This window comes from Eleutherodactylus coqui, chromosome 10, assembly GCF_035609145.1.
Source record: "Eleutherodactylus coqui strain aEleCoq1 chromosome 10, aEleCoq1.hap1, whole genome shotgun sequence".
NCBI lineage: Eukaryota > Metazoa > Chordata > Amphibia > Anura > Eleutherodactylidae > Eleutherodactylus > Eleutherodactylus coqui.
The window spans coordinates 65,784,166-65,810,089 of record NC_089846.1 but is presented as its reverse complement, the minus strand read 5'-3'; the positions used below and the strand labels follow the sequence as shown (position 1 = coordinate 65,810,089).

Below are 25,924 nucleotides of genomic sequence, written 5' to 3'. Positions count from 1 at the left end.
CGAGATTGTCAATGGGACTTTCCAATGTTAAAAACGCATTGCAACTTTATGCTTTGTGATTTTTGTGCGATGCGTTTTTAACATTAAAAAGTCCTATTGATAATTGCGTGAAAAAAACGCAGGATATCACAGCGTTAAAAAAAAAAACGCAAGTGGGTGTGAGCCCTTACTGAAGAAAAACCACTACAAAGACTAAGATTACCTATAATAACACTATGAGAGCCAAATAGTACCCACAGACTATGACCACGTAATACCCTCATAGTGTCACTGCAAAAAACAGTATACAAAAGACCAAATTACCCCCATACCAGTTCATCGCACCAGTAGATATGCGCTCCGCAGATTATATAAGTGATTACAGTACAGCTGCCTCCAGTGATCACAGGTGACATCCCCTCTGGGGTCATTCACTTTCTCTTTTGTTCACTTGCCTTTGTTTTCTACACCTCTATAGAATCTTCCAATCCATAGTGCTTCCTGTAGGCCCCACGCAGTAAGTACCACTTCTAGTGCCCCATACACTTCAGGTAGGAACTTTCAAATGTTGATCCAGAGATTATTCCAACTGCCATTATGGCATTTCCACTGAATGAGGTAAATTGACGTCTGCCTTAATGGGTTTTTTTGCCTTCCTCTGGATCAACAAGGAAGGGGGGGGGGGGGGGGGGGTGGACAGGCTGAACTGAATGGACATTTATCTTTTTTCAGCCTTGCATACTATGTTACCTTAATGGTGTCCCCTTTTATGCCCCCACTTGTAGTTCTCTTCATACTCTCTTTTACGTACCGGTAATAATGATGCACCTGGCCACTGTTTAATAAATAATAACAGTGCCACTCCTTGCACCGTTTAGTAATAATAATGCCCCTTCAGGCCCTGATTAAATACAAATAATGCCCCTTCTGTCCCCTGTTTAGTAATAATGCTCCTCCTGGCCTGCATTCAGTAATATTGCCCCTCAGAGCCATTCTTTAGTAATAATGCCCATCTTGCCCCCTTATTGTAATAATACTGCCCCTCCTGGTCCCCTTTTTGTAATAATAATGGCCCTCTTTTCCCCTTACGGTAATGTCCATGATATGCATTAAAATAAAAAAACACACACATATACTCACCTGCGTGGTTCTGCGTTGTACAATTACATGATCTCGTATATCCAGTCCCTGCCTCCGAGTGAACCTAGTGATCATGCGATCGCGCAATGCAGAAGACAAAGTGTGGGAACAATATCATGCAAACTGCAGAGGCTGTGAGCCAGGAGGATCCACACAGGGGAGTATGTGTAGTTTTTTACTTAAAATCTTTTAAAAAGGGGCTGCCCCAGCACCGGCCCCAGGATTTGGTGGGTTTACTGGCTAGTCTGGCCTGTCTGTAGGCTTCAAAAAGCAGGTTTGTGGGATCCTCCAGACATCACACAGTTACAATGGAGCTGATGACTGTTACCCTCCTCCGTTCCTCAAGGCTCTTGTGCACTTTGTTAAACCGAGACTAAATGTAATTAGTATGAATATCCTGGCACAGGACTGGACCCCCACCTAGTAATATCCAAATTATCAACAAAAAACCCTAATCCTCTTAAAGCTTCAAGCACGTAACCATTACTGACACGTTATATGGATGTCTTAAGTGTCCTTACTTCCTACTCCTTACGCTAAAATGGATACATTTCCTCAACACATTTTTTGTGACTTTATTAGAGACTGAGGCCTTCTTGAAGAAAGCAGCCATCTTTTTCTGGTCCTTGACAACCCTTCCAATGTTGAGGAGCCTTTTTAAAGCGCCATTCCGGTTAAATTTATTTTCATTCATTATGTAACTAGCCCCCAGTATATATAACTTGGCTAGTATTACCTTGTTTAGTTATTTCTTTCTATCTGAAATCTCTTGGAGTCCTTCTCCTCAGGTGGTCGTGTGATCTCATTCTGACCACCGGAGATGTATTTGGTTTTGTGTCCTCTCAAAAAGTCAGTTTTAATCAGCATAATTCCTGTTTGATGGACTCTACCACACAAGCTCTTTAGAGAGGGACATAGAAACACCTTTCACAGTTACTTCTGAGGATTAGAGGATCCTGACAGTTATAATGAAGAAGATCACAGCTCCTCATCCTGACTATATACTTATAGTCTGCAGTTTATTTAGGTAACTATACAGAGTAGTGACAATTACACTGTCCTCTCAGCAGACAGAGAAGGTACAGGCTATGTGATGTTGTGTTGATGCATTATGGGATTGATAGCACAGAATAGTGAAAGAGAAAACAGAGAGAAATCTCAGCATCAAGATGGTGTCTGATAAGCATCAGTCAGAAGGATGCATTGCATGGAAGTGACTGTAATATACATAGATGTCCAGAGTGTGAAAATTAGGTTAAGGGGACAAGATTGAAATATGCATTTTTTGCCAGAGTCGCCCTTTAACAAACAGCGAATTTTTGTATTGATGAATGACCAAAGGGCTCTTCAAGGATTATCAATATTCCTCACGCTAGAACCCTAGCTATACTAGGTATTAACCACTGAGTTACCCTGGACCACCAGCAATATTATAGAATTTAATCACTTACTCTTTAAAACCCCATATCCAGGGGCGTAACTATAGAGGGTGCAGGGGATGCGGTTGCACCCGGGCCCAGGAGCCTTAGGGGGTCCATAAGGCCTCTCTTCTCCATATAGGGAGCCCAGAACTATGAATAAAGCATTATAGTTGGGGGCCCTGTTACAGGTTTTGCATTGGGGCCCAGAAGCTTCAAGTTATGTCTCTGTGCAGCATGGTTTAGGTATGGGTATGGGTACAGATACAGATAGAGGGGGGGGGGGGGGGGCAGCTCACGTTTTGCATCAGGGCCCCTGAGCCTTTATTTACGCCCCTGCCCCATATGTATTATTGTAGATGAAGAAGGTTGACTGAGTGCAAATTGAGAGGATACTGCAGTCTTGGCTGTAGCCCCGATACATTTGCCCCCCCCCCCTCCCATCCTTTAAAAATCCCGATATTTCAGTGACAAATATCCTTTAAGACAGAACGTTTCCATCCAAATGATCATATTTTCCAGCAGACATCTACTTGAGACTTTCCCACACTGTACCTTCTCTGTTGGACAATAAATGCTCCTGTCTACTATTTACTACCCCCAGCAAGAATACTCCTTTTGTAGAGCCTAATAGTTTTACCACTTTAAGCCGTAGCGGAGAGTCTGTCTCACGCAGTTTTATTGCCAAGGAAAACTTCAAGTTATTCATTCATAGAGCGTGATAGACCCCATGGCTGATCCCACAGCTGAGAACCACACTAGGGGAAACAAAAGGATTTGGGGGATCATACAACATACATACTGATCTTTTTCTCTTTATTTGCCCCTGGATATGTATTTCCTCCACTCTCACTACTTAACTTAATCTCCTCCTGAAGCATTGGCCAATGCTGAAGTGGCTCATCGTCTGAATTGAAGTGATGGGATTGAAAAGAAGAGTGAATTACCAGATGGTGTCTATGTAGACTCAGGACCACAATGCAAACATGAAAACCTTCCTTAGGGTGCGTTCACACATTGCAGAGATGCTGAAAATTTCTGCAGTGGAAATGTTTTCTATTAAAGTGAATGGCATTAAAGTAAGTCCTGTTAACACGTAGAGGAAAAAAGTTGCAGACTTTTTGCTATAACTTTACTGTAAGGGCTCATTCACACAACTGTGATTTCAGCACGTGACCCACGGTGAATGGAGTCGATGAAAGTAAATAGATGGTTCTGGTATTGTTTGTGCATGCTGAGGGTTGTTCATGCTGCATATATGTTATGAGCCTGGTTCTGGTGCTGTATTCATGTTACAAACTTGGTTCTGGTGCTGTATTTATTCACTGAGCTATTTTGCTGTGAGTAGGCTGCTATCTTGCAGACTCCTTATCTGTGCAATATATATATGCTTTTTCTTTCGACGAGGCGCACTACAAAAATATTCCACACTGTACAGAGATTTATTTTAGATCCTTTCGACTTAAGCAACCAGAAATTATATTGTAAGTGTGCATGAGTAGTGACACATCTTCAAGAAAACAAAACAAAGTAGGCAAGAGAATGAGAAAAAGTGTAGAAATAAAAAAGTTTGTAAGCTGGTTGTAGAGGATCACTGGTGCTGGCAAGGGTGGGCAACACTGTATTCTCACATGGCTAGAGTATTTAGATATAGAGCTAAGGCACGTAACTGACTAAAACAAGAAAAAAAGCAGGGCGCAGTCTATAGGGTACTATCGTCGGAGGTGGAGTAGGAATACTAACCTGATGGAGTTGTGATTAATTAAGCTCAACACTGGTGTGAGCCTTTAATGATGAAACCAGCTGTTCTAGCGATTCAGAGCCCCATTGCCAGTCCTGCCAGGACCTAGACCTAGAAGGTGTTACAATCCTGCAGGGCTTATTTACCTTGCCTACATGAATGAACTGAGAAAGGGGTCACACCAAGACACAATGGTTCAAGATGGACCCTTACTGACATACATAACAGGAAAAGTTATTTCTAACTTTTTCGGGAGCGGACCCTGCCCAGAAGTAGGACGATCATCCTGACAAGAACGGCCCTGCGTCTTGTACCTGAGGGCCTAGTCTGTTCCTTGATGGAAGTTAGGAGAAGACAGAACCAGACAGATGTAAAATAAGCCATACAGGTACTTATACACAGATGTCTGCATACACAGCCCACACAGGACATGAATTCAGACATCCGTGTATCCACGGACGGAAGGCATATTTTTTAACCAGGCATCCGCACAACAGTGGACGAAGGGGATTAAGGTGTCCGCACAGCAACGGACAGAGAGGACTCAAGCGTCTGCACAGCAACGGACAGAGGCGATTCAGGCGTCCGCATTGCAATGGACGGAGAGGATTCAGGAGTCTGTGCAGCAACTGACGGAGGGGATTCAGGAGTCCGCACAACAACGGACGGAGAGGATTCAAGCGTCCGCACAGCAACAGACAGAGAGGATTTAGGTGTCCACACAGCAACGGACAGAGGGAATTCGAGCGTCTGTGAAGTAGCAGCCGGAGGGGACTGAGGCATCTGCGCAGCAATGGACGGAGGGGGCTCAGGCATTCACACAGCAATGGACGGAGGGGATTCAGGCATCCACACAGCAATGGACGGAGGGGATTCAGGCGTCCACACAGCAACAGACGAAGGGGATTCAGGTGTCCACACAGCAATGGTTGGAGGGGATTCAGGCATCCACACAGCAATGGACGGAGGGGATTCAGGCGTCCACACAGCAACGGACGAGGGTGATTCAGGTGTCCACACAGCAATGGATGGAGGGGATTCAGGCGTCCACACAGCAACGGACGAAGGGGATTCAGGTGTCCACACAGCACTGGACGGAGGGGATTCAGGCGTCCACACAGCAACGGACGAAGGGGATTCAGGTGTCCACACAGCAATGGATGGAGCGGATTCAGACGTCCACACAGCAACGGACGGAAAGGATTTAGGCATCCACACAGCAATGGACAGAGGGGATTCAGGCGTCTGCACAGCAACGGACGGAGGGGATTCAGGCGGAGCACAGGAACAGACAGGAGATTCAGGCATCCGCACAGCAGTGGACAGAGGGGACTCGGGCGTCCGCACAGCAATGCAGGGGATTCAGTACATCCGCACAGCAAAAGGACGGAGGAGATTTAAGCGTCCGCACAGAAACAGACGGAAGAGATTCGGGCGTCGCACAGCAATGGACGAAGGGGATTAAGGTGTCCGCACAGCAACGGACAGAGAGGACTCAAGCGTCTGCACAGCAACGGACAGAGAGGATTCAGGCGTTTGCATTGCAACAGACAGAGAGGATTCAGGCGTCTGCACAGCAATGGACAGAGAGGACTTAGGCGTCTGCACAGCAACGGACAGAGGCGATTCAGGCGTCTGCATTGCAATGGACGGAGAGGATTCAGGAGTCTGTGCAGCAACTGACGGAGGGGATTCAGGAGTCCGCACAGCAACAGACGGAGAGGATTCAAGCGTCCGCACAGCAATGGACGGAGAGGATTTAGGTGTCCACACAGCAACGGACAGAGGGAATTCGAGCGTCTGTGAAGCAACAGCCGGAGGGGACTGAGGCATCTGCGCAGCAGTGGACGGAGGGGGCTCAGGCATCCACACAGCAATGGACGGAGGGGATTCAGGCGTCCACACAGCAACAGATGAAGGGGATTCAGGTGTCCACACAGCAATGGTTGGAGGGGATTCAGGCATCCACACAGCAATGGACGCAGGGGATTCAGGCGTCCACACAGCAACGGACGAGGGGGATTCAGGTGTCCACACAGTAATGGAAGGAGGGGATTCAGGCGTCCACACAGCAACGGACGAAGGGGATTCAGTTGTCCACACAGCATTGGACGGAGGGGATTCAGGCATCCACACAGCAACGGACGAAGGGGATTCAGGTGTCCACACAGCAGCGGACGAAGGGGATTCAGGTGTCCACACAGCAATGGATGGAGCGGATTCAGGCATCCACACAGCAACGGACGAAGAGGATTTAGGCATCCACACAGCAATGGACAGAGGGGATTCAGGCGTCTGCACAGCAACAGATGGAGGGGATTCAGGCGGAGCACAGGAACAGACAGAGGAGATTCAGGCATCCGCACAGCAGTGGACAGAGGGGACTCGGGCGTCCGCACAGCAATGCAGGGGATTCAGTACATCCGCACAGCAAAGGGACGGAGGAGATTCAAGTGTCCGCACAGAAACAGATGGAAGAGATTCGGGCGTCGCACAGCAATGGACAGAGGGGATTTAGGCGTCCACACAGCAACGGACAGAGGGGATTCAGGTGGAGTACAGGAACGGACGGAGAAGATTCAGGCATCTACACAGGAACGGACGGAGGGGATTCAGGCGTCTGCACAGCAACGAACAGAGGGGATTCAGGTGAGACATCAGCTTATTTATGTGTAGACCGCTTTATCTGGTCATCCTCCTGAGTCCAAATTATTACAGATGGCGAATTTTTCTCCGATTTTCTGTGGGTGGGTGAGCTCCTTTGGTGTCACTAGGGAAAAATTGATCATGCTTAATCTAATTTCCTTTGTGAAAGCAGTTGACCCAAAGTATCTGACAGCTAGTGATGAGTTATTAGTGGAATAATTGGTTCGTGCTGGTATCAAGTCAATTGCATGAAAATCATCGTGAATGGGGACAGTCAATCCTGACTCCCATTAAAATCAATGGGAGTAAAAATCGGGCTCACTAATTTTCGCTCCAAAATGCAGCTAAAGCCCCCCAAATTGCATGTGAATACAGCAACATATCTGGGGAACACTGTACTCCTGCCAAAATGTAGTCAAAATAGTGTACAGTGGTGTGGGGCTCTCCCGTAGCACAGGGGGGTCACTGAAAACAAAAGAAGGCCCACATAGGGTCTCCTAGATCAAAAATTGCGCCAAGGAAGACGGCAGATGTGCTGCTTGTTTTAAAAGCATAAATTTCACAAGGAGAAATTCTGCCAGGTGAACACAACACTTGAGCACAGGCCTGCTCAAAGGAACCACTGTAGAGCTACTAAAAATTTTGCTTAGGCCTCATGTTCACAGGCGTTTTTTCACCACGTTGAACGACCACGGGATACACGGTGAATGGAGTCAATGAAAGTCAGTGGTTTTTTGTTTATCCATGCACATGTGCCTATGGACACTGCATGTCAATATGCGTAAGAAAATCACAGCATGCTCTATTTTACTGCATATTACATGCGCATAGCCCTATTTATTTCTACGGGTGCATGTTATTACATAATGCAAACACAGTGCTTACGCAACTAGTTGTTTAAGCACTGCACATGAAATGCATGTTGCTAGGATACATGCAAGGAGGTGATAGAAAAGCAGGAACAAGTTCATGCATTTTTTTTTTGCGCATATTGAAACGCAGTGCATACGCAGCCATACATATGCAGAATATTGCATAAGCGATCATACGCAAGGAAAAAGAGATTTAATATGCATCGTTTCATGTATATGCACATGGAAATGAGGCTTAAGCAAGATAGCAGATGTGCTGCTTGTTTTAATAGCAATGTCATAAAGTTTCCAAAGCACAAATTCTCCCAGGTGAACAGAACAGCCAAGCACGGGCCTGCTCCAAGGAAAAGCTGTAGAGCTACAGGTGTTTCTTGTGCTTTGGAAATATTTGTTTCAGGAGGAGGAGGAAACAGGGCGGAAGCAGGAGAAAAGAAAATTATTGTAAGAACAGAGCTTAGGTGGACCTTCTGTTGTGATACAGTATTAGACACAAGTTATTAGAAAAAGACTAGCAAAAAGAGAGCGGCGGACTCATCCAATGCAGACAGACAAACCCAAGTGATTTGGGTTGACCGCTAAACCCAGATGATGTCCTCAAATGCCATAGTGGAGAGCTGCCGGACTAATCACCAGATGCCAAGTAGGTTCCCGGGGTCAACAATAGAGAGTATAAAGTAAAAAAGAAGCCCTGCGCTCCTTAAAAGGGCAAATGTAGATAACTTCAAGAAAAGGATTCGGATTACTTACTTGTGTGAGGGGTACCCTCTATGGAAACCCCCTGAAAGGAGAAGTAGACCTTATTATCAGGTACAGCGAGGAAATCCCCCAAACGATATCCGAAGGAGGTCCAGACCAGGTTGGTGAAATAATAGAAGTAATTTATTTATTAAGAACATAAATGCAAAAAATACTTATGCATGCATAGGGGATGAATATAAGTGCATGAAGCTGCGATCCATTGCGGATGCATCCTCGCAGCTATGGGAAATGCTGTGCTCAAGCTGCTTAACAGTCTGTCCTAATAGTGATGCATTTTGAAGTCCCTCTCCACTGCCGGAATAACATTTGTCATTTTAGCCTTGTAGCGGGGATCAGGAGGGTGGCTACCCAGTAATGATCTGACGTTTTGATGTGGGCTAAGTGACGGTCCTTCTGCAAGCACTGCAGCATAAAAGCACTCATAAACCCCAAAGTGTCTGAGACTGCTGGCCCACATTCCTTGAGGTCCTCTGGGTGGTCCCTCCATCCACACAGACTAGCTGGGGTTAGTGATGGATGGAAGGAACATTGCGTAGCCCCTTCCCCTGCCTCGGGTCCTATATTATCCCCTACTCTTGTTCCTCCTTTATAGTTCTCCCATGGGTGGAAAAACGTGTTGAAGATGCCGCCCTTCCTTGCCCAAATTCACCCTCCCTGCGGTGTTGAGTAATGGTGGGCTGGCCAGACAATTGGGAGATTGGTTACCCATTCCTCCTCCACCTGTGACAACAACACATCATTGTCCCTGAGGCCCTGTAGTATCTGTTTCAGCAGACAGACACCAGGGACAGTCATACTGATCAGTGAGTCATCATGACTGACTATTTTGGTTTCTTCATCAAAGCAGGCTGAAGTGGCACACATGTCTTTGATCTGCAGCCACTTAACAGGCATCAAGTGACCGCCCTCCATACAGCCTCTGCTAATGGCACATACCATCTGGTTCTCCGTGATCGCTCTCTGCTGCTGGATGAGCCTCTACAACATACGCAACGTGGAATTCCACCATGCAGGCACATCACAGATGAGACAGTTGGGTGGTAGCCCGAATTGTTGCTGCACCTCTGCCAGACGAGAGGAAGCTGGCTGTGAACACCACAGTCACGGGAATGCCTCCACAGCATTGTCACACTCCCTTGGCCTGCCTGATCACCAGATTCATCACCAATAGAACAAGTATGAGACCATCTTAGACGCCAACTTCAACAGCCTACAAGTTTGCACGATCACACCCAGCAGCAATATATCCTCTGTAGAATATCTGTCCCTAACAACAGACCATGTGTTATATAGGTATAAAAATGTGATGCAGCTTCTCTGTCCTGTGTTCAACTGTAAAATGGCCACTGGTTAAACTTTGCCTATGTTATACATGGCTAGGTCATGTGATGCAGACATCCAATAAAACTGCTGCCCATATGCAAGACAGAGGACATATTTGGTAACATCAACAAGATGCCTTGGCTGCCGATTCGTTTCACCCTAACCTCTGCAGCAGCAGGCATTATGGGAAATTTTCTTGTGATTTTCGGCAAAAATCAGTTCGGCTATCCCAATTTGATTTTGCATAAATTGGGGCGATTTTATCGCTCGGCCCGATCAAGGTGAGCAACACTACTGACAACCCCCTCACCCCTGTGCACTGGGCATCTCACCTTATATGTAAGAAGGCTTTAGACTTCAAAGCTGATGAGGTTCTCCATACTCAGCTCGGAGACTGTCTCCAGCTACAAACTTAACATTTCCTTATGATCTGTCTATAATTCTACAGATTGGGTAAGTAATATGTTGCAGGCCGCTGTGTATCCTTGTGTCTTTAAGGCCACTGACAACTATACTAGCAACGAAAAAGTTGATACTCTTCACTGGAATATCAATTATCACATATAAAACAATTTACTTCCTAATGGATTTTGTGTGCGGATCAGCATCCTCATCAAGCTGAGCCTTAAACCCATTAAGACTTTTGGCAAGAACAGAATGCTTGTCCTCCGCCCCCGACCCTTCACTAGTTTTCTCATTTCCAGAACCCCAGGGAAGCCGCGGGGGTATGAGAGGAAGCACCTGAGCAGGCACACGGGATGTCTTTCAGCTCGTTAGAACAATCTGGATATGAAGTGAGAGCGGACACAGGGGTTTATTCTATTTCATGTACATCTTTGTTATTTCTTATTAGCTGCTGGTGTATGGTAACCTCTGCCATGGCCTAACTCCATAACCAGACCTGTAGTCATAAGATGGGTATGTGATGGCCATTACTCCTCCTCAGCCTTGTGAAACATCCATCATATATCATAATGGGATTAAAATGTCTGTCAGGATTGAAGTAGATTTAAGCAATTAAAAAAAATGTAATCAATAAAACATGTCGATACTTGGAATTTTCCCAGTTAAGAATTCTATCATTAGATCATATTTTACACAGGACTATGAAGTCAGAGTTGGAGTCAGTTTTGGATGCAGACATAGTTGGTAGAGATGTTCCAACTCCGGATTCAAAATGAAAGTCTTACAATATATTTTATTACAATAAATTTATTGCTAATTATCGTACATGAGCCTTTTATGAAGGAGTCGTAACTGAAGTCAGAGTTGGGAAAAATAGAGGAGTTGGAAGGTTGGCTTACTGACTCCACCGCCCTGATTTTACTTCCGTGGAGTTATCCTTTAACACATAAAAACGAGGGAGAATCGGTATTTATCCACAATGCAGTTGTATTTGTGTTAGCACCTCCGTCATTTTCGCATGCATCACTTGGCGTGGTATCCATATTATCACTGCTGCGCAAGTTTGAAGTTGCTTGGTCAGTTCCATTGTGGCAGCCTTGACATTAACTATGGCCGCTCTACTTTCTGTTTGCACCAAAGAAGAGCAGCATATATGCGCTTGTATATGTGCCAACAATATTTGATCGCAATGATAACAAAGGTGATACCTCTTTGGGCGGAATCATCAGTGGTGACAAAACATGGGTTCATTATTATGGTTCAGAGTATGGCATGGAAAAAGTCACAATTGTCTACTAGAAAAAAGTTCAAAAACCAGCCATCAGCAGAAAAATACCTTCAGTTTCTGGGACTCACAAGCTCTAGTTCTGGAACGTATCAGGAGAGGGGCTCAACAATAAACAGTGGGTGTTACAGGGAGATGCTTATTGACAGGATGAAGACTGCAATTCAAAGCAAATGGCAAGGCAACTGTCTATAAACATTGTATTGTTGCATGACAACTCAAGTTTGAGCTATTGGATCACCCTTTCTATAGTCCCGATTTTAGCCCTTCAGACTGCCACCCGTTTGGTTCACTCAATGAGACATTAAGGCAGTGTTTACCAGCCTTTCTGTCTTGGGGCACTCTTGGAGAAAAAATTAGTGGGAGCAGTTTATAAGTGGTGCTCCAATATTAGGGAAAAAGTAAGCAAAAATTATCCAGTCGTCCACCAGTAAGTGTGGGAACAGCGGAGCGCCTCTGTGCAAGTTTTTTCAACAGAAATGCTTAGACAAGTTGAACCTAATCATCCTAGTAATGTGATTGCTTCTGGAGCGCTGCGCCGAGACACCAGTTTTTTGGCTCTCCATCGTATAGGAATAGGCCAGGAAGAGCAGTCCCCGCTGCCTGCTCCGGGCGCTGGAGTGTGGAAAGTCGCAGCTTGGGGTGGGAGCTCCCCCAAATAAACGAGGTCATGAGGGAGTGAAGTGTTCTATAGAATCTACATGAAACTAGAACCGCTATATATGTTGTAATAACTAGAGGCACTTGTATAATACTATCATTATAATAAGATTACTGCGCCCAGAAACTGAAAGTGGCAGCGAACCCCCAATTTTACATTTAGATTTAAAATGGTTTACTAAAGGGAATATATTAAGAGAGAGAGTTTATAATCATTTTAAATCTGGATGCCAAGATACTTAAATTTACTAGTCAACTGGAGACCTCAGAGTCCCGGTCACATAGAACATTTATCTTGGGAAAGGGGCACAAGAGCAGACTTGGTCCAGTTAATATGGAGGCCCCAAAAATCTACAAACTCATTTATATGTCCAATCACATGGGAAAGTGATAACGGGTATTAGTGTATCTTGACGCCACCTGAAGCTAGGGGTTTGCCAGGAGAAACGCCCCACTCACACCCCTAGCTTCGGATTGGCTCAAGAGCTGAAGGTCCTAGTTCCCTACATTTGTGGCAGAAGCCGGCGGGGCTCTGCGAAATAGGCTACGTTCTGTTCCTCCTACACCCCTGTGTCTGCTCTCCGCTCACGATGCTCACCTTCCCCACCTGCGCTGCGGGCTACAGCGCTGCACTTAAAGGCTCATGCCCCCCTGTCTGAGCTCTGTGGTTGGACGATCGCGCTGCTCACCTCACCACCGCCTACTCTGCATCCTCCGGCGGTGCACTTACAGGCGTTCCTGAGCTCCCCTCTGGCTCCACTTGTCTGCGCTGTGCCGGTCTCTTGCGGTGGCTCAGCGCCTCCACTACCAAGTCCTGTGCAGTGTGCTCTGTCACCTGCTGCGCTGCATGCTGGACGCTCCGCCGCTGGGTTCCGGACTCTGAGGTGGGGCCAGCTGCAGTCTCCCCTGTGCTCCGCTGCAGCCTCCGCCGTTGGTATTTCTGCGGCGCTGCTCCCCACCACTGCTGTGCCTCCCTGCTCCTCCGGCCCTGCAGTGCCAGCCCTCAGAGAAGGCCTCCGTCGCAACAAAAACAGCACCAAACGGAGATACCAATGAGGCGGCCGGCTAGTGAGTAACAGTGCTGCGGGGGCACGGCCCAACACGGTGACTAATAACTAATGCGGAGGTAGGGGTGTTACAGGGTCATCCCTCTATGTAAGCCCTGTCACACCCATACCTTCCGGTGGCATCAAGATACACTAATACCGTAGGATTTGACAAAAATAGCATAAGATTGTTAGCATATATAGCAACATGGTCTTCCCGATTCCCTATGGTTATACGGTACACAGGGCTCTCTCACCGGATAAAAGCCAAGGGCTCAATAGCTCTGGCAAATAATGAAGACAAAGGACACCCCTGTCTAGTACCTGTATGCAGCTAAAAATATGTGGAGCGGGAGCCATTAACTGAGACAACTGCCATGGGAGATTTATATAATAAGGAAATCCATTTAATAAAAACTTCATCAAAGCCAAACCTATAAAGAACAAAACATGAATAGGGCCACTAAATAGAGTCACAGGCTTTTGTAGCATCAAGAGAGGTCAGGGCCCAGTCTTCCTTTGTAATTGCCCCGATCTGGATAACAACCTACACTTTGCTTAGGTTTATTGAGGTGGGCTTCCTGGGCATCAACCAAGTTTTATCCAAGTGAATTCAGTCCAGTATAATAGCATTGAGGCGCTTCACCAGCATTCTGTCAGTAATTTATAATCTACACTGAATATTAAAATTGGCTAGTAAGAACTGGAATCAATGGGAAATGTATCTGGTTTCAGAATAATTACACTATTAGCTTCATAAAAGGATGCTGGTATAGAACCCTGCCAATAGGCCACACGGTACTCCACTAGAAGCTGAAGAAGGATGATATCTTGGTATTTTACATACATCTCCACCGGAAGCCCATCTGGACCTGATGCCTTACCCTTCACCACACCAGAAATGGCTTCAGTTAGTTCTGTAAGAGTAAATGGGGCATCTAGAAAAGTTTTCTAGTCCAAGGTTAAATTCACAAAGGTAAGTCTATCACGGTAGTCACTCAATTCTTGTTGGGTACAATTAAATTTAGTAGAATATAGAGGTCACTAAAAACTGCTGGAACCTCTCCCTAATGGAAACACTATCATTGGCTATGTCTCCTGTGTCAGACTGAGGACTCTTTCACACACTAAGTTAGCCGCACAATAAAATTAGTATCATCTGAACCAAATATCGGATAAACAAAGAATATTCACAATTTTTCCGTCCATTCACATGGCTGGCTGGAGGGACATTGCTCCACCGCCCCAAAATCCCTTGGTCGGCAGAACTACTAGTAATCACTTTTAAATGCCCCAACTAGAAGAACCTGTTAGTGTTTAGCAGTGCTAGCCGCTACTAAACTCCCTCCCCCTCCCTATAAGGACTTAACATGAAGGATAACTAAGGACACAGAGTTTTGATGGACCAAGTGGGCTAGTAAATTACTTGATCGGTTACCCAGCTCATAATACTGCTGTTTGTTGAAGAAGGTAGATCTACAGGCCCTCTCTTGCAACACCAGTCGATACTGCCTGCCCTGGTGTAGCCACAGCACTTTGTTCTCTTCAGAAGGGTTCACAATATACATAGATTCTAGATTCAGGTAACAAGAGGCCATGCCATCTTCAGAGTGAGAAGACATGTTTAGCAAACAAAATCGAAGACTTCAGACAACCTCTGAGAAATGCTTTAAAGGTTTCTCAACATAGAGAGGATTAGCGGAGGGATCATTTACATCTAGAAATACGTTGAGCTGATCGGAATTTGGTCATGCGGGTCGAATAAGTTAAGCCAAAAGAGGTTTACTCGTGGAAAACATTTTTGATGCTGTGCAACAGAACTTTTTGAGTTTGTTTCCATTGATATCAAATCTATGTATCTGCGTGTCATTAATGTGGGAAGACCATTTGTAATAACCCTGTACTTCAAATGGTCAACTGCTCTCCGACTGGAGAGGCACAACACTTAAACGGAAGTAATGTTTCAGTCGCAGCTGTATCTTTCCCTTTTACTTGTTTTCTGATTGTTTCTGGTACCTCATTGATATAGGGGTTTAACTCACACACTGTCACTAGTTCTGAAGGCATCAAGCACCCACCTTATGACCACGTGGTGCCACACTATGACGTTTTCAGGTCTGAACACCTCCAGGGCTCTGGCCAAACCCGTCTGGCTCTGCAGTCTTGCATTGCTGTAATATCACACTATTGTAACAAGGCTGTAACCCACAAACTGAACCAGTGGGAACAGTACTCCCCTTATGTTGACTTACCATTGCCCAGTGGGAGTAGCCTGGAACCCCTGCGTTCTCCCACTGTTTCTGGCCCACAGCAGCTCCCATAAGCAAGGCAATCCAAGCTATTTTTACTAGGCTATGTCTCCTTGTCATCAATCCTGCATAGAGATATATCACATAAATGAAAGGGGACAGGCATTCTGTACTCTGTGAACACAAACACATAAATGTCCAATTATATCTTAGCTTTGCAGTATCTGACAACTAAGAATCTCTGAAAGCGTAAGGAGTTAACATACATTGTTCTCCACCCTTGCAGTTGCGTTGTCAGTTCTACCATGGGTTATAGTTGGTCATCAGCTACTTTGGTTTTCTACGCTGAATTGTTTATTGCTGTTGTAGCCGAAAGGGTTAAAGGGAGAAATGTCTCTGAGCTAAGAGTCGCCTGCTTGTAGGCGAAGTTAGGATGAGAAGAAGATACTTGTAGATAGACTGTGTGCCATGATGAATGGATTATACAGACAGGTGATAAGATACAGGACGTGTTATGTGGGATAAGAACTGCTGGTACTTGCTGTACTCCTTTGTGGTAAAGGTCTCTATCCAGATAATACATGGCCGGAGGTGTCATCTGTCTTAGGGAGGATGTGCAGGCTGAGGGCACCTTCTAGACATACCCGCTAATCTCCAACTCAATTACTTAAGGGCCAAACACAATCAAAGCAGATAGAGGAAAAGTGGCTAATGCACCAGCCAGGGCCTCATGTCTTCAGACATCTTCTTTCTGCTCTAAGTGTCTAAGGACACAGCGGCATTGTTCTACAAGTTCACTACTGGATATGCTCTTGACTGGTTTATTTGGTTTGGCCAATCTATGAGTTATGAACCATATCTATTGATGCAAAGCACAGTTTTCTCTACAGACTACGTTTAGGCTTAGTGGACACTGTGAGAACTGCAGGATCTTTTTAAATATTAATCATGACATTAAAAAAAATCTCCAAAAATTCTAAAAAATATATATGTTTAATGTAGCACTGTCATTTATTTATTTTTTACTCAATCTAAAGATCAGGCAAAGAGCTTTTCCAGGAAGAGGAAAGCTTCTCTGCACCCGGCCATGCACTGTGCTCCAGGGCATGAGGTAATATACTGCGATACACTTTCATAGTTACCCGGTGCTCTGAGATACACCGCATAGAGTTTCAACTGGGAGCGGGTACATTGAAGAGAACTATGGTTAAACATAAAAACTTGATTTACATAATTGGTCATTTTCTAATGATGCATTACCTTTATAAAGCTTGTCCAGGACTTCTGAGTCTTTTACTATGGATGAGCTATTCTCAGGATAGGTCATCAATAGTTGATCAGCGGGGATGCAGCACTAGGAATTCCTTTTGATAAGCTGATTCCTAGGCCAATGCCAGTACAAACAGCACTGGAAGCAGATAGCGCTATCCGTATTACGGCTGCCCGATTTGGTACTACAGGCACAGCTGATATTGAATTCAATGTTAGCTGTACCTGCAGTACCAAACTCGGCCACAGCAACATTGACAGCACTACGTGCTTCCAGCGTTGTTTGCACTTAGTGGGCCTAGAAATCAGCTGATCGACAGGGATTCCAAACGTTTGAACCCCACTAATTACTATTGATTACCTTTTTAGAGGATAGGTGATAGATAGTAAAAGTCCTGGACAACTCCTTTAAGTATTGCTATTTGTATTTCATCTTTTAGTTCCAACCGCTGTGGAGATAAGTGTTGTCCAGGATGGAGCCCAGCCCCAAATACCGGGACATGTACAAGAGGTATGAATTGTGAGGAACCTTGGAATTTGTGGCCTGAAGCCAAAGGGTGATCTCCTATCTTATTCCTGTCTACTCCTTTCATCCAACAGCTATATGCACCCCCAAATGTAAAAACAGGGGTGTCTGCAGGAAACCACAGAAGTGTGTATGCAAGGTCGGCTTTGAAGGGTCTCGTTGCGAGAGGAGTACGTCTCTGATTACCAGCTCCACACCTCTCACGGGGGGATCTATTTCTACTCCTCCGTCTGTCAGTATAAGAGAAGAGGCAGCGGCTATCTCACGGGATCTCAACTTTGTAACATCATCTCCGATTCGCATCATCTCTTCTCTTCCAATTACTCCAATGCTGACTACGGACACCAAGGACGTCTCCCCCAGCTCTGTGCCCACCATCACCGCCCCGAAATCTGGAGACGACCAGATGCTCAGCTATTCAGCCAAGAACAGCACATCCCTAAACTGGCAGCCGCTCACGTAAGTGTCTTTGATAACCCTTCACAGAATGTATGAGTGCTATGGACAGGGCGAAGAGAGGTGGCAGTATTTGGGCCATCATTTGGGGATTATATGCCACTCTGCCTGTGAACGGTCTGCTTATAGGAACAATATCCAACAGGTCCTGATCTAAACCGCATAGGAAGCTTGAAAGGGAGAATATCTGACAGGAAGTATTACAGAGGGACATTGGATCAAGGTACCTTTACACTGTACGACTGTCAGATGCATAAGTGCCCGACAGCAGTACCAGTAACTATCCCTCCTGTGTCCGGAGAATAAAATAATGTCGTCCACTACGCTATTCTAGACTCCAAGCATAACAGCGACCAAAGGAAGCCAAGGTGGTGCTCATTCCACTAATGCAAGTGAATGGTTGGGGGTCCCGACACAGTGCTGATTTGGGCAGCTGTGACGGAATCCCTGCCGTAATCACAGCGTGCAGTAAATAACACTATAGGAACCCTCCCCTATATAATAAATGACATGTGATCATCATATAATGATTTTGCACTGGAGCCCAGCAGCTTCTTCTTTTGATCATATCAGCCATTACCCAGCTTTCCCAGGAACGGATTCACTTTGGCGTGTCCAATCCTGTGTGCCATCTGGGGATACGTGTTGCCCAGGTTGTTGGCGGCTGTTTATCACCCTCTCATTATTGTATGTTCACACTTTGCACTTAGTTGTTGCTGCGGTATTAAAAAAGCACGGTGACTGGATGTGATGCTACTCGCTGGTGCGTGTGCGCCACTGTACCAGGGTCACATGATGCTTGTGCCCACCAAGTGATCACATAGTCTTGTCACGGTTCTCTCCTTAAGGTGCCAGCAGAACAGACTGCCCAACAACTTTAGTGTCCGTGACAGCAGGAGATGCTAAGGTAGCCGTCCTTATTATAGCTGCCATACTTGATAGCTGTGACACTGCCCTCTGCTGGATAAATGGAAGTAATACAGTTGGCTCAAAGTTTTCATTTTCCTCTGTAACATCTGGAAACAAGTTATGTTGAAAGAGCCTTACAAATCAGCAGTTACATTTATAATCCTCTTACGTCAGGTTCTTAGAAATGATATTGGACTGTTTCTTAGGCCGGTGACAGACGAGAGTATTCTGGCTGCACCCGTGGCACAGGATGAGTGTCCTGGCCTGACTGCAGCTCTCCATAGACTGATGCTTGTTAGGCCAGCTTTCCTAGTAACTCCTTCTTACACATTGACACCACCACTAATCCCATAGAGCTGTTAACTAAGCAGACGTGTCATTCGGGACTGTCATAAAACCTGATATCCACTTTTCCAGAAACAGATATGCAGTAAAGGCAGTTTCAGACGACCACATTTGCGCACGTTTTTGCACGTGCAAAGTTTGCGTGTGCATTGCACAGAAAATAGAACCCATTGTGTATAATGAGTTCATTCACAGCTTTACTTTGTGCACTGCATGCAAAAAAACCTGCAACATGCTCTATTTTTGTGCGCACCTAAGGCATCATGGGAATCTATGGGGGTGCACAAATGCGCAGCCAATCACCGGGAAATTGCACAATGAACTGCGCAATTCTGCAGGGAAATCAATAACACTGGGGATTAATTAGGCTGTACAGCCTTTCGAATCACGGCGTGGCTGTGTCCCGCACCGATGTAAATGGTCCCCTGCAGCACAGAAAGTACAGAAAAATGTGCATAAAAAAGCACAATAACGCGACCTCCACAGTGCAAAACATTGCGTTACCATGAAATTTTTTTGTGCTTACATTCGTCTGAAGCCGCCCTCAGTAAGAAATGAAAGCTGGACAGAGGAGACCTTGATAACTACAGGTGATTGTGCTCATTTTAGTGTAAGAAACGGTTTTGGCTGGTGTCACACAGGGGTATAAGCGCATTTATGTGCGCATTTGCGGCATGTATTTGCACTATGAGTGTTGCATATTTGCGTTCCTATGTGCATACTTTACTGTACTTTTTGCGAGTGCAAAAAATACACAACAATGCTCCCATTCATAGAAGTACGCAGGAAAATAGTGCATGCGGCACATTTTTTTCGTAAACACAATGCGCACACAAAATATGCTTATGTTAGCGAACTCATTGAAGTCAGTGGGCTCTATTCACTACATATTGTGCAGGCAAATACATTGGTGTGACACAGGCCTTAAAGTGTGACTAAACTTTTTTAAAACCTCTGTCACGTGATAGTGATAGGTCAGAAGTTCTGATCGGTGGGGTCTGGGCGCTGAGACCCAACGATCAATAAAACGGAGGGGCAAAGGCACCCATCTGAGCACTGTACTCACTTGGCTGTCATCGTGAGCGCTGTACGCAGGGCTGTGACATTGGTAGGCCAAACCTCCGGCTCCTCAACTTTCTGCCTCCGACTCCTTCATATATGACTGGTGTTTTTTTAAAGATAAATTTGGTGCATTAAAATGGGAACATCTGGACAATTATCACTATTATGATATCAAGCGATAGATAGAACATAAAATATGTTTATTGGGATACAATTTCTAAACATATAACTTTACATTTCTACTCCGATTCTACCAAAATGGTACTGGGACTCTAACTCCAATTCCATGACTCCGACTCCACAGGCCTGGTACGGATTCCATAGACTTTTTATGGTGCCCATATACTGTACGTCTCCAAGCAGTGACAGAACCAGCCAAACAGGCACAGTGCTCAGGTGAGTGCTTCTGCCCGCTCGTTTTAGAGATCAGTGTGGGTCTCACACCGGCACCCCCATCATAGGGCTGGGCAGTTTTGCCTAAAATTAAAACCTCGTTTTTTTTCAAACTTAAGGATGATTCTCGCTTGCTTTTTTTTAATAAGCAAGAGGTGTTTTAATAGACATCCGTTAGATAGATTGTTGTTATTGGTTGTCACGATTTGAGGAAGGTGGCAGCAGGGCTGTGGAGTCGGAGTCGTAATTCCACTTTGGTGTAGTCAGAGTTGGTAGAAATGTATATATATTATAAATATGGTACAATTAATTCAATGCACAATTTGCCGCATTTTTCTTTCAAAGGAGTGTAGTAAAGTTTTGAAATGTCCGTAAGGTGGATACCATCTGCACAAACATATTCACCTACCTCACCCTCCAAATTGCAGTACTGAACCACTTTCCCTCTAAATTATGGAAAAAGGAAGTCATCTTCTTGTTAATTTTACCATGAGACATAGAAAACAGCGCTGTCCCCCTGGCATGCTACCAAACAAGCCTTGGGTTCAGTTCAGACTACATCTAACACAATCCAGCCATAAGCCCCAAGATTCGCACCACATCCCGGAGCATTTTCTTTAAAAGATTGCGCTGGGAAATAAAACGCAGATCATGAATTACGAGGGCTTGAAGTGCGCCCGACAAGTTGGGATACTTTACATATCATGCCACCGAAGCCCACATGCCCAGAAACTCATCCAAAGGCAAAAGGGAAAACAGCTCCATAAACTCCCTACTCTCTCAAGTACACCCCAAGAGGGCCCAAAAAGGAAAACTGAGCAAAGAGATGGTAACCATCACCGGCTCCACAGCCCTGGGTGGCAGGGTTTATACTAAGTTACCATGATTAAAGATACAGAAAGTGTCAGAAATGGTGCTTCCACATCTGTGCTCAGAGTTCTGCTTTCCTGTTCAGTTCGGGAAGCAAAAAGGGGAATTCCTGCGGCTGAATGGTTCTTTCTCTATGGAACCGAACAGCGCTGGACACGAACCCCATTGACTATAATGGGGCTTGTCTGCTATCTGCCAAGCTGCCCGGACTTTGGACGGAAGAGAAAATGCTGCAAGCGATGGTATTTTGAGCCGGATCAGTGAAGGAACCTTTGGCCGGAGGTTCTGACGCAGATGTGAAGGATTTCGCATTATTTCTGTGACGTTCCAGTGGACTTTAACCCCTTCATCACCAGCCAATTTTAGCCCTTAATGATCAAATAATGTTTCAGTTTTTTTCACTGTGGCATTCTAGAACCATAGCGTTTTCATTTTTCCTCCCACACAGCTGTATGAGGGCTTGTGTTTTTGTGGGACACATTGTATTTTCAATGGCATTTTGGAGAACTAAAATTATAATAAAATCTTGTATAACTTTTATTTTTTGGGGGGTGTGAACTGGGGAAAAAAGAAATTCCACCATTGTTCTTGTATTTCATTCTTACGGCAGTCCGCACACATAATAATGTGATAGTGTTATTCGCTAGGTCAGCATGATTCCAATGATGCCAAGTTTGAACAGTTTTTAATGTTTTTCTATTTTTGTACACTAAAAAATCTGGTTTTGTTTGCTTTTTAAGATATGTTTTAGTGTCACCGCATTCCGAGAGCCGTAACAGTGTTAGTTTACCATAGATGGAGCTCTATAAGGTTTTTTTTGGTGGAAGAGCTCTAGTTTCCATTTATCCCATTTTTGGGAACATCTAACATTTTCATCACTTTTTCTTCCATGTTTACTAGAAGCAGGATTAACAAAGTCTACAATTCTGGCGTGGATTATATATATTTTAGAGCGTTTACTGTGCGATATAAATAGTATGTTAAACTAATTCTGTGGGTCAGTCAAATTTTTTTAATAATGTTTTGCTACTTTCACAGAAGTATTTGTTTTTTGTTCCCAGTGGTAAGACCCCCACCAACACCCGAACCGATCAGCGAGTTATCCCCTATTGTGTGCATTGGGCATAAAGTGAAATATTGGTTGAACCCCTTTAAAGAAACAGATATATCATATGTCACAGCAGACAGTAAAATCACATAATACTACATTACTCCCTTACATGTCAGACGTATTTAAAAAGTTTAGTTATACTTTGAAGGGATCCTGTCACCTGCCTAAAACACCATGAACTAACTTATGGTACTGTTAGGCTGGGTGACAGGAAGCCGAGTGATGTAGTTTTTATACATGGCGCTCTCTTGTTCCCGCCGCTGAAGTCCGGATGTAAAAAAAAAAGAATCCCATGTACGCGCTCTCTCATAGACTTGTATAGCAGAGCCCACGCATGAGTCTCTGAAAAAGTCAGACTTCTGTGTGCTGCACGAGCTTCAGCGGTGGATGCTGTGTGAACCAGGGAGTGTGTGAGTAAAACTTACATCACCCGACTCCCTGTCAATATAGTCTAACAGCACCAATGGCCCTTTTACACACAACCAGAAATGCATGATTCTCTTTTGCCCGAGTGAACGAGCTGGAGACATCATCACCAACTCGCTCTCGCTTGTGCAGCCTGTTTAGAAAGGCAGATCATGGTTGAGAATCGTGAACTTCTCATTCACCTGTCATTGTCACGTTTGCCCTGATCGTAATACGCATCATGCCCAGGACGAACGTAAGGTTGTGTTCACACAGGAAGCAGACTGCGGAATGGAGTGAAATATCATATAACCTACACAAAAGGAGGAAGGGCCAACCTCACCCAGACTACTACGACGAGAACCGCCCTGCCTAAAAGCGAGGTTATCGTGCCTCAGCCACTAACTCTAGCAGCCGAAGGAAGGAAAACACTAATGAACAAACAAAAGCACCGCTTAGCTTTACAGCAGAACTCCAACCACCACGAACACGTCCAACGACCACAAACACGTCCAACGACCACAAACACGTCCAATCTCCAACCAAGACTGAAAATAATCAGCAACAACCAGACCCTGAAGCAGACTTACATAATGACCGAGGCAATGCAATTGGACAGACGGAGTTCCACAAACACCGGGGTAAAATCCACATCCGAAACAAGAGAGCAAAATCAGTGACAGTGAAACCACTGAGGAAATACAGACAAACTACGAAAGTAACACCTAAAGAAATGACAAACCACAAAAACATAAACATCAACCTATTGGACAGACTGGAACAGCGCAGCCAGTCTATCTATGGGTTGAGACCAACAGGCCGTGACACTCTTTAAGGCCTCATGCCCACGGCCGGGTCCCCCAGAGACCCTATACTCACCTGTCTGGATCCGCCACGAGTGTCTCGTTTGGTGAGCCGGCATGCATGACATGACACGCCGACGCTGTGCTAGGACACGGATTCCTGCAATACTTTCACAGTACTTACTGCGGAAGTATGGCGCGACGGATGGCTTCCATTGACTGCAATGGAAGCCGCCCGTGTAATTTTCTGCACAAAATAGAGCATGCTGCGATTCTCCACCGCGAGCGGAAAATCATAGTTGATTTCCACTCATGGGCAGGGAAGAATCTTTTAATATAGCATGTCTATAGACAGACATTGCTGAGGAATTCGTGGTGGGCGTCTGGCAGTGCCCTAAGTGTTTCACATTCCTATGTGAAAAACTGAGTGGGTAGTGTTTAAACACAACGAGAAGCGAACGAGCCAACGACGATTTAAAAAAATCAAAGATGCAACACAAACTGGTGTAAAAAGCACATACACTCACAGTGAAACTGGGAATAAGGCCGCTTTCATACTGTCAACAAAATTACGCGATTTTCTTGCGATGTGACAATAAGGCATTTCTGCATCAAAAATAGAGTAAAAATCCACACTATTGGTGCAGATTTTGACTCAAAATCTGCTGCGGAACTACACCCGACTTCGCTTCTCTCACCTTGCAATCTGCAGCCCTCACCCGACAATGACCACCAATCGCTGCAGCCACCAATCAGGTGATCTTCAGCTGATTTTAAGTCGAAATCCCCACCAATGGTTTTAATGAAGACATGCATTCACAAAGCACTGCGTTTGAAATCACGGTATTTCACAGGCTGCATTTTTGACGCACTGTACAGCGTCTGACAAAGGTTTTTAACGCACCCCTTCATTGTGATGGGTGATGAAGTGCATTAAAAAGTGCTAAAACGCTGGAAAATAGAACAGACAGCGCTTGCAAAATTGCAGCATTACAAACACCGCATTCGAGCGCAGGTCTGTGAAGCCCCATTCAAAGTAATTAAGTTGTTGTACTGCGATTAGCGAGAAATCTCAAATGCTGCACTAATGACAGTAAAAAGCGGGCTGTGTGAGAGCGGCCTTAGACACCGTGTCACCCTGTATGATAGGTACCATATGCGCTCCGCAGTATTATGTTTCCTTTGCAATATCCAAACTGTATGTTGAATTGGGGGTCTTTGATGCAAATTAAAAAGTTATTGAAACTTTCCGGAAATCTTCATCATAGTCTGTGAGCTTTTCCACCCTCTGACCAGCAGGTGGCAGGGTTGTACCAGTCCATACCTCGGTGAGTGCAGGTTGGCTGCAGAGCTGTTGGGCTTCACAAAGGCATTTCATCTCTTTGTTATTTGCTGTTCTCAAATCTTCCTGGACAATCAGAGAGTAAAGCGGATCTGATAGCTGCAGCGGGTTACAACACTAGTCCCAATTATCACTCTGCTCCAGAGATACGGAGGTGGACAGAAGTGTCTGAGTGCAGCATATGGACTGAATGGATGTATAAATGGCACGTTTACCCCTTGTATTTCAAGAGTTCAATTCCGCATCATGTTTACGACATAATTTTGTCCGTGAAAATCATGGTCGCAAAACAGAATGAAACAAAACCATTGATTCTTGCGCGTTAATACTATTATTAACATGCGAGAAAAGATAGGACTTGCCCTATCTTTCTCGCACATAGGGCAGGACCTATCTTTCCACTTTTTTTTTCAAACTCGTGCAGAATAGAGCAAAGTTTGAACAGTCAAAAATAAATTTTCCATGGATCATGTGCTAATATGCTCTGTAGCGGCGAGTGTATTTGCGCATGCGCCTATTGTTTAAGACTAGAGATGAGCGAGCACCAAAATGCTCAGGTGCTCGTTACTCGGGACAAAAATTTCGCGATGCTCGAGGGTTCGTTTTGAGTAACGAACCCCATTGAAGTCAATGGGCGACCCGAGCATTTTTGTATATTGCCGATGCTCGCTAAGGTTTCCATTTGTGAAAATCTGGGCAATTCAAGAAAGTGATGGGAACGACACAGCAACGGATAGGGCAGGCGAGGGGCTACATGTTGGGCTGCATCTCAAGTTCCCAGGTCCCACTATTAAGCCACAATAGCGGCAAGAGTGGGCCCCCCCCCTCCCAACAACTTTTACTTCTGAAAAGCCCTCATTAGCAATGCATACCTTAGCTAAGCACCACACTACCTCCAACAAAGCACAAT

At 45.1% G+C, this 25,924-nt stretch overlaps 1 protein-coding gene across 1 annotated transcript in view; it reads left to right on the top strand.

The window, feature by feature from the left end:
* Window positions 1-25,924, top strand: part of LOC136581079 (uncharacterized) — a 44,466-nt gene that overhangs the window by 5,808 nt on the left and 12,734 nt on the right. Inside the window, exons 2-3 of the mRNA XM_066582069.1 lie at window positions 17,233-17,303; window positions 17,393-17,777. Coding sequence (XP_066438166.1) covers window positions 17,233-17,303; window positions 17,393-17,777 — 456 coding nt within the window. The remainder of the gene's footprint in view (window positions 1-17,232; window positions 17,304-17,392; window positions 17,778-25,924) is intronic.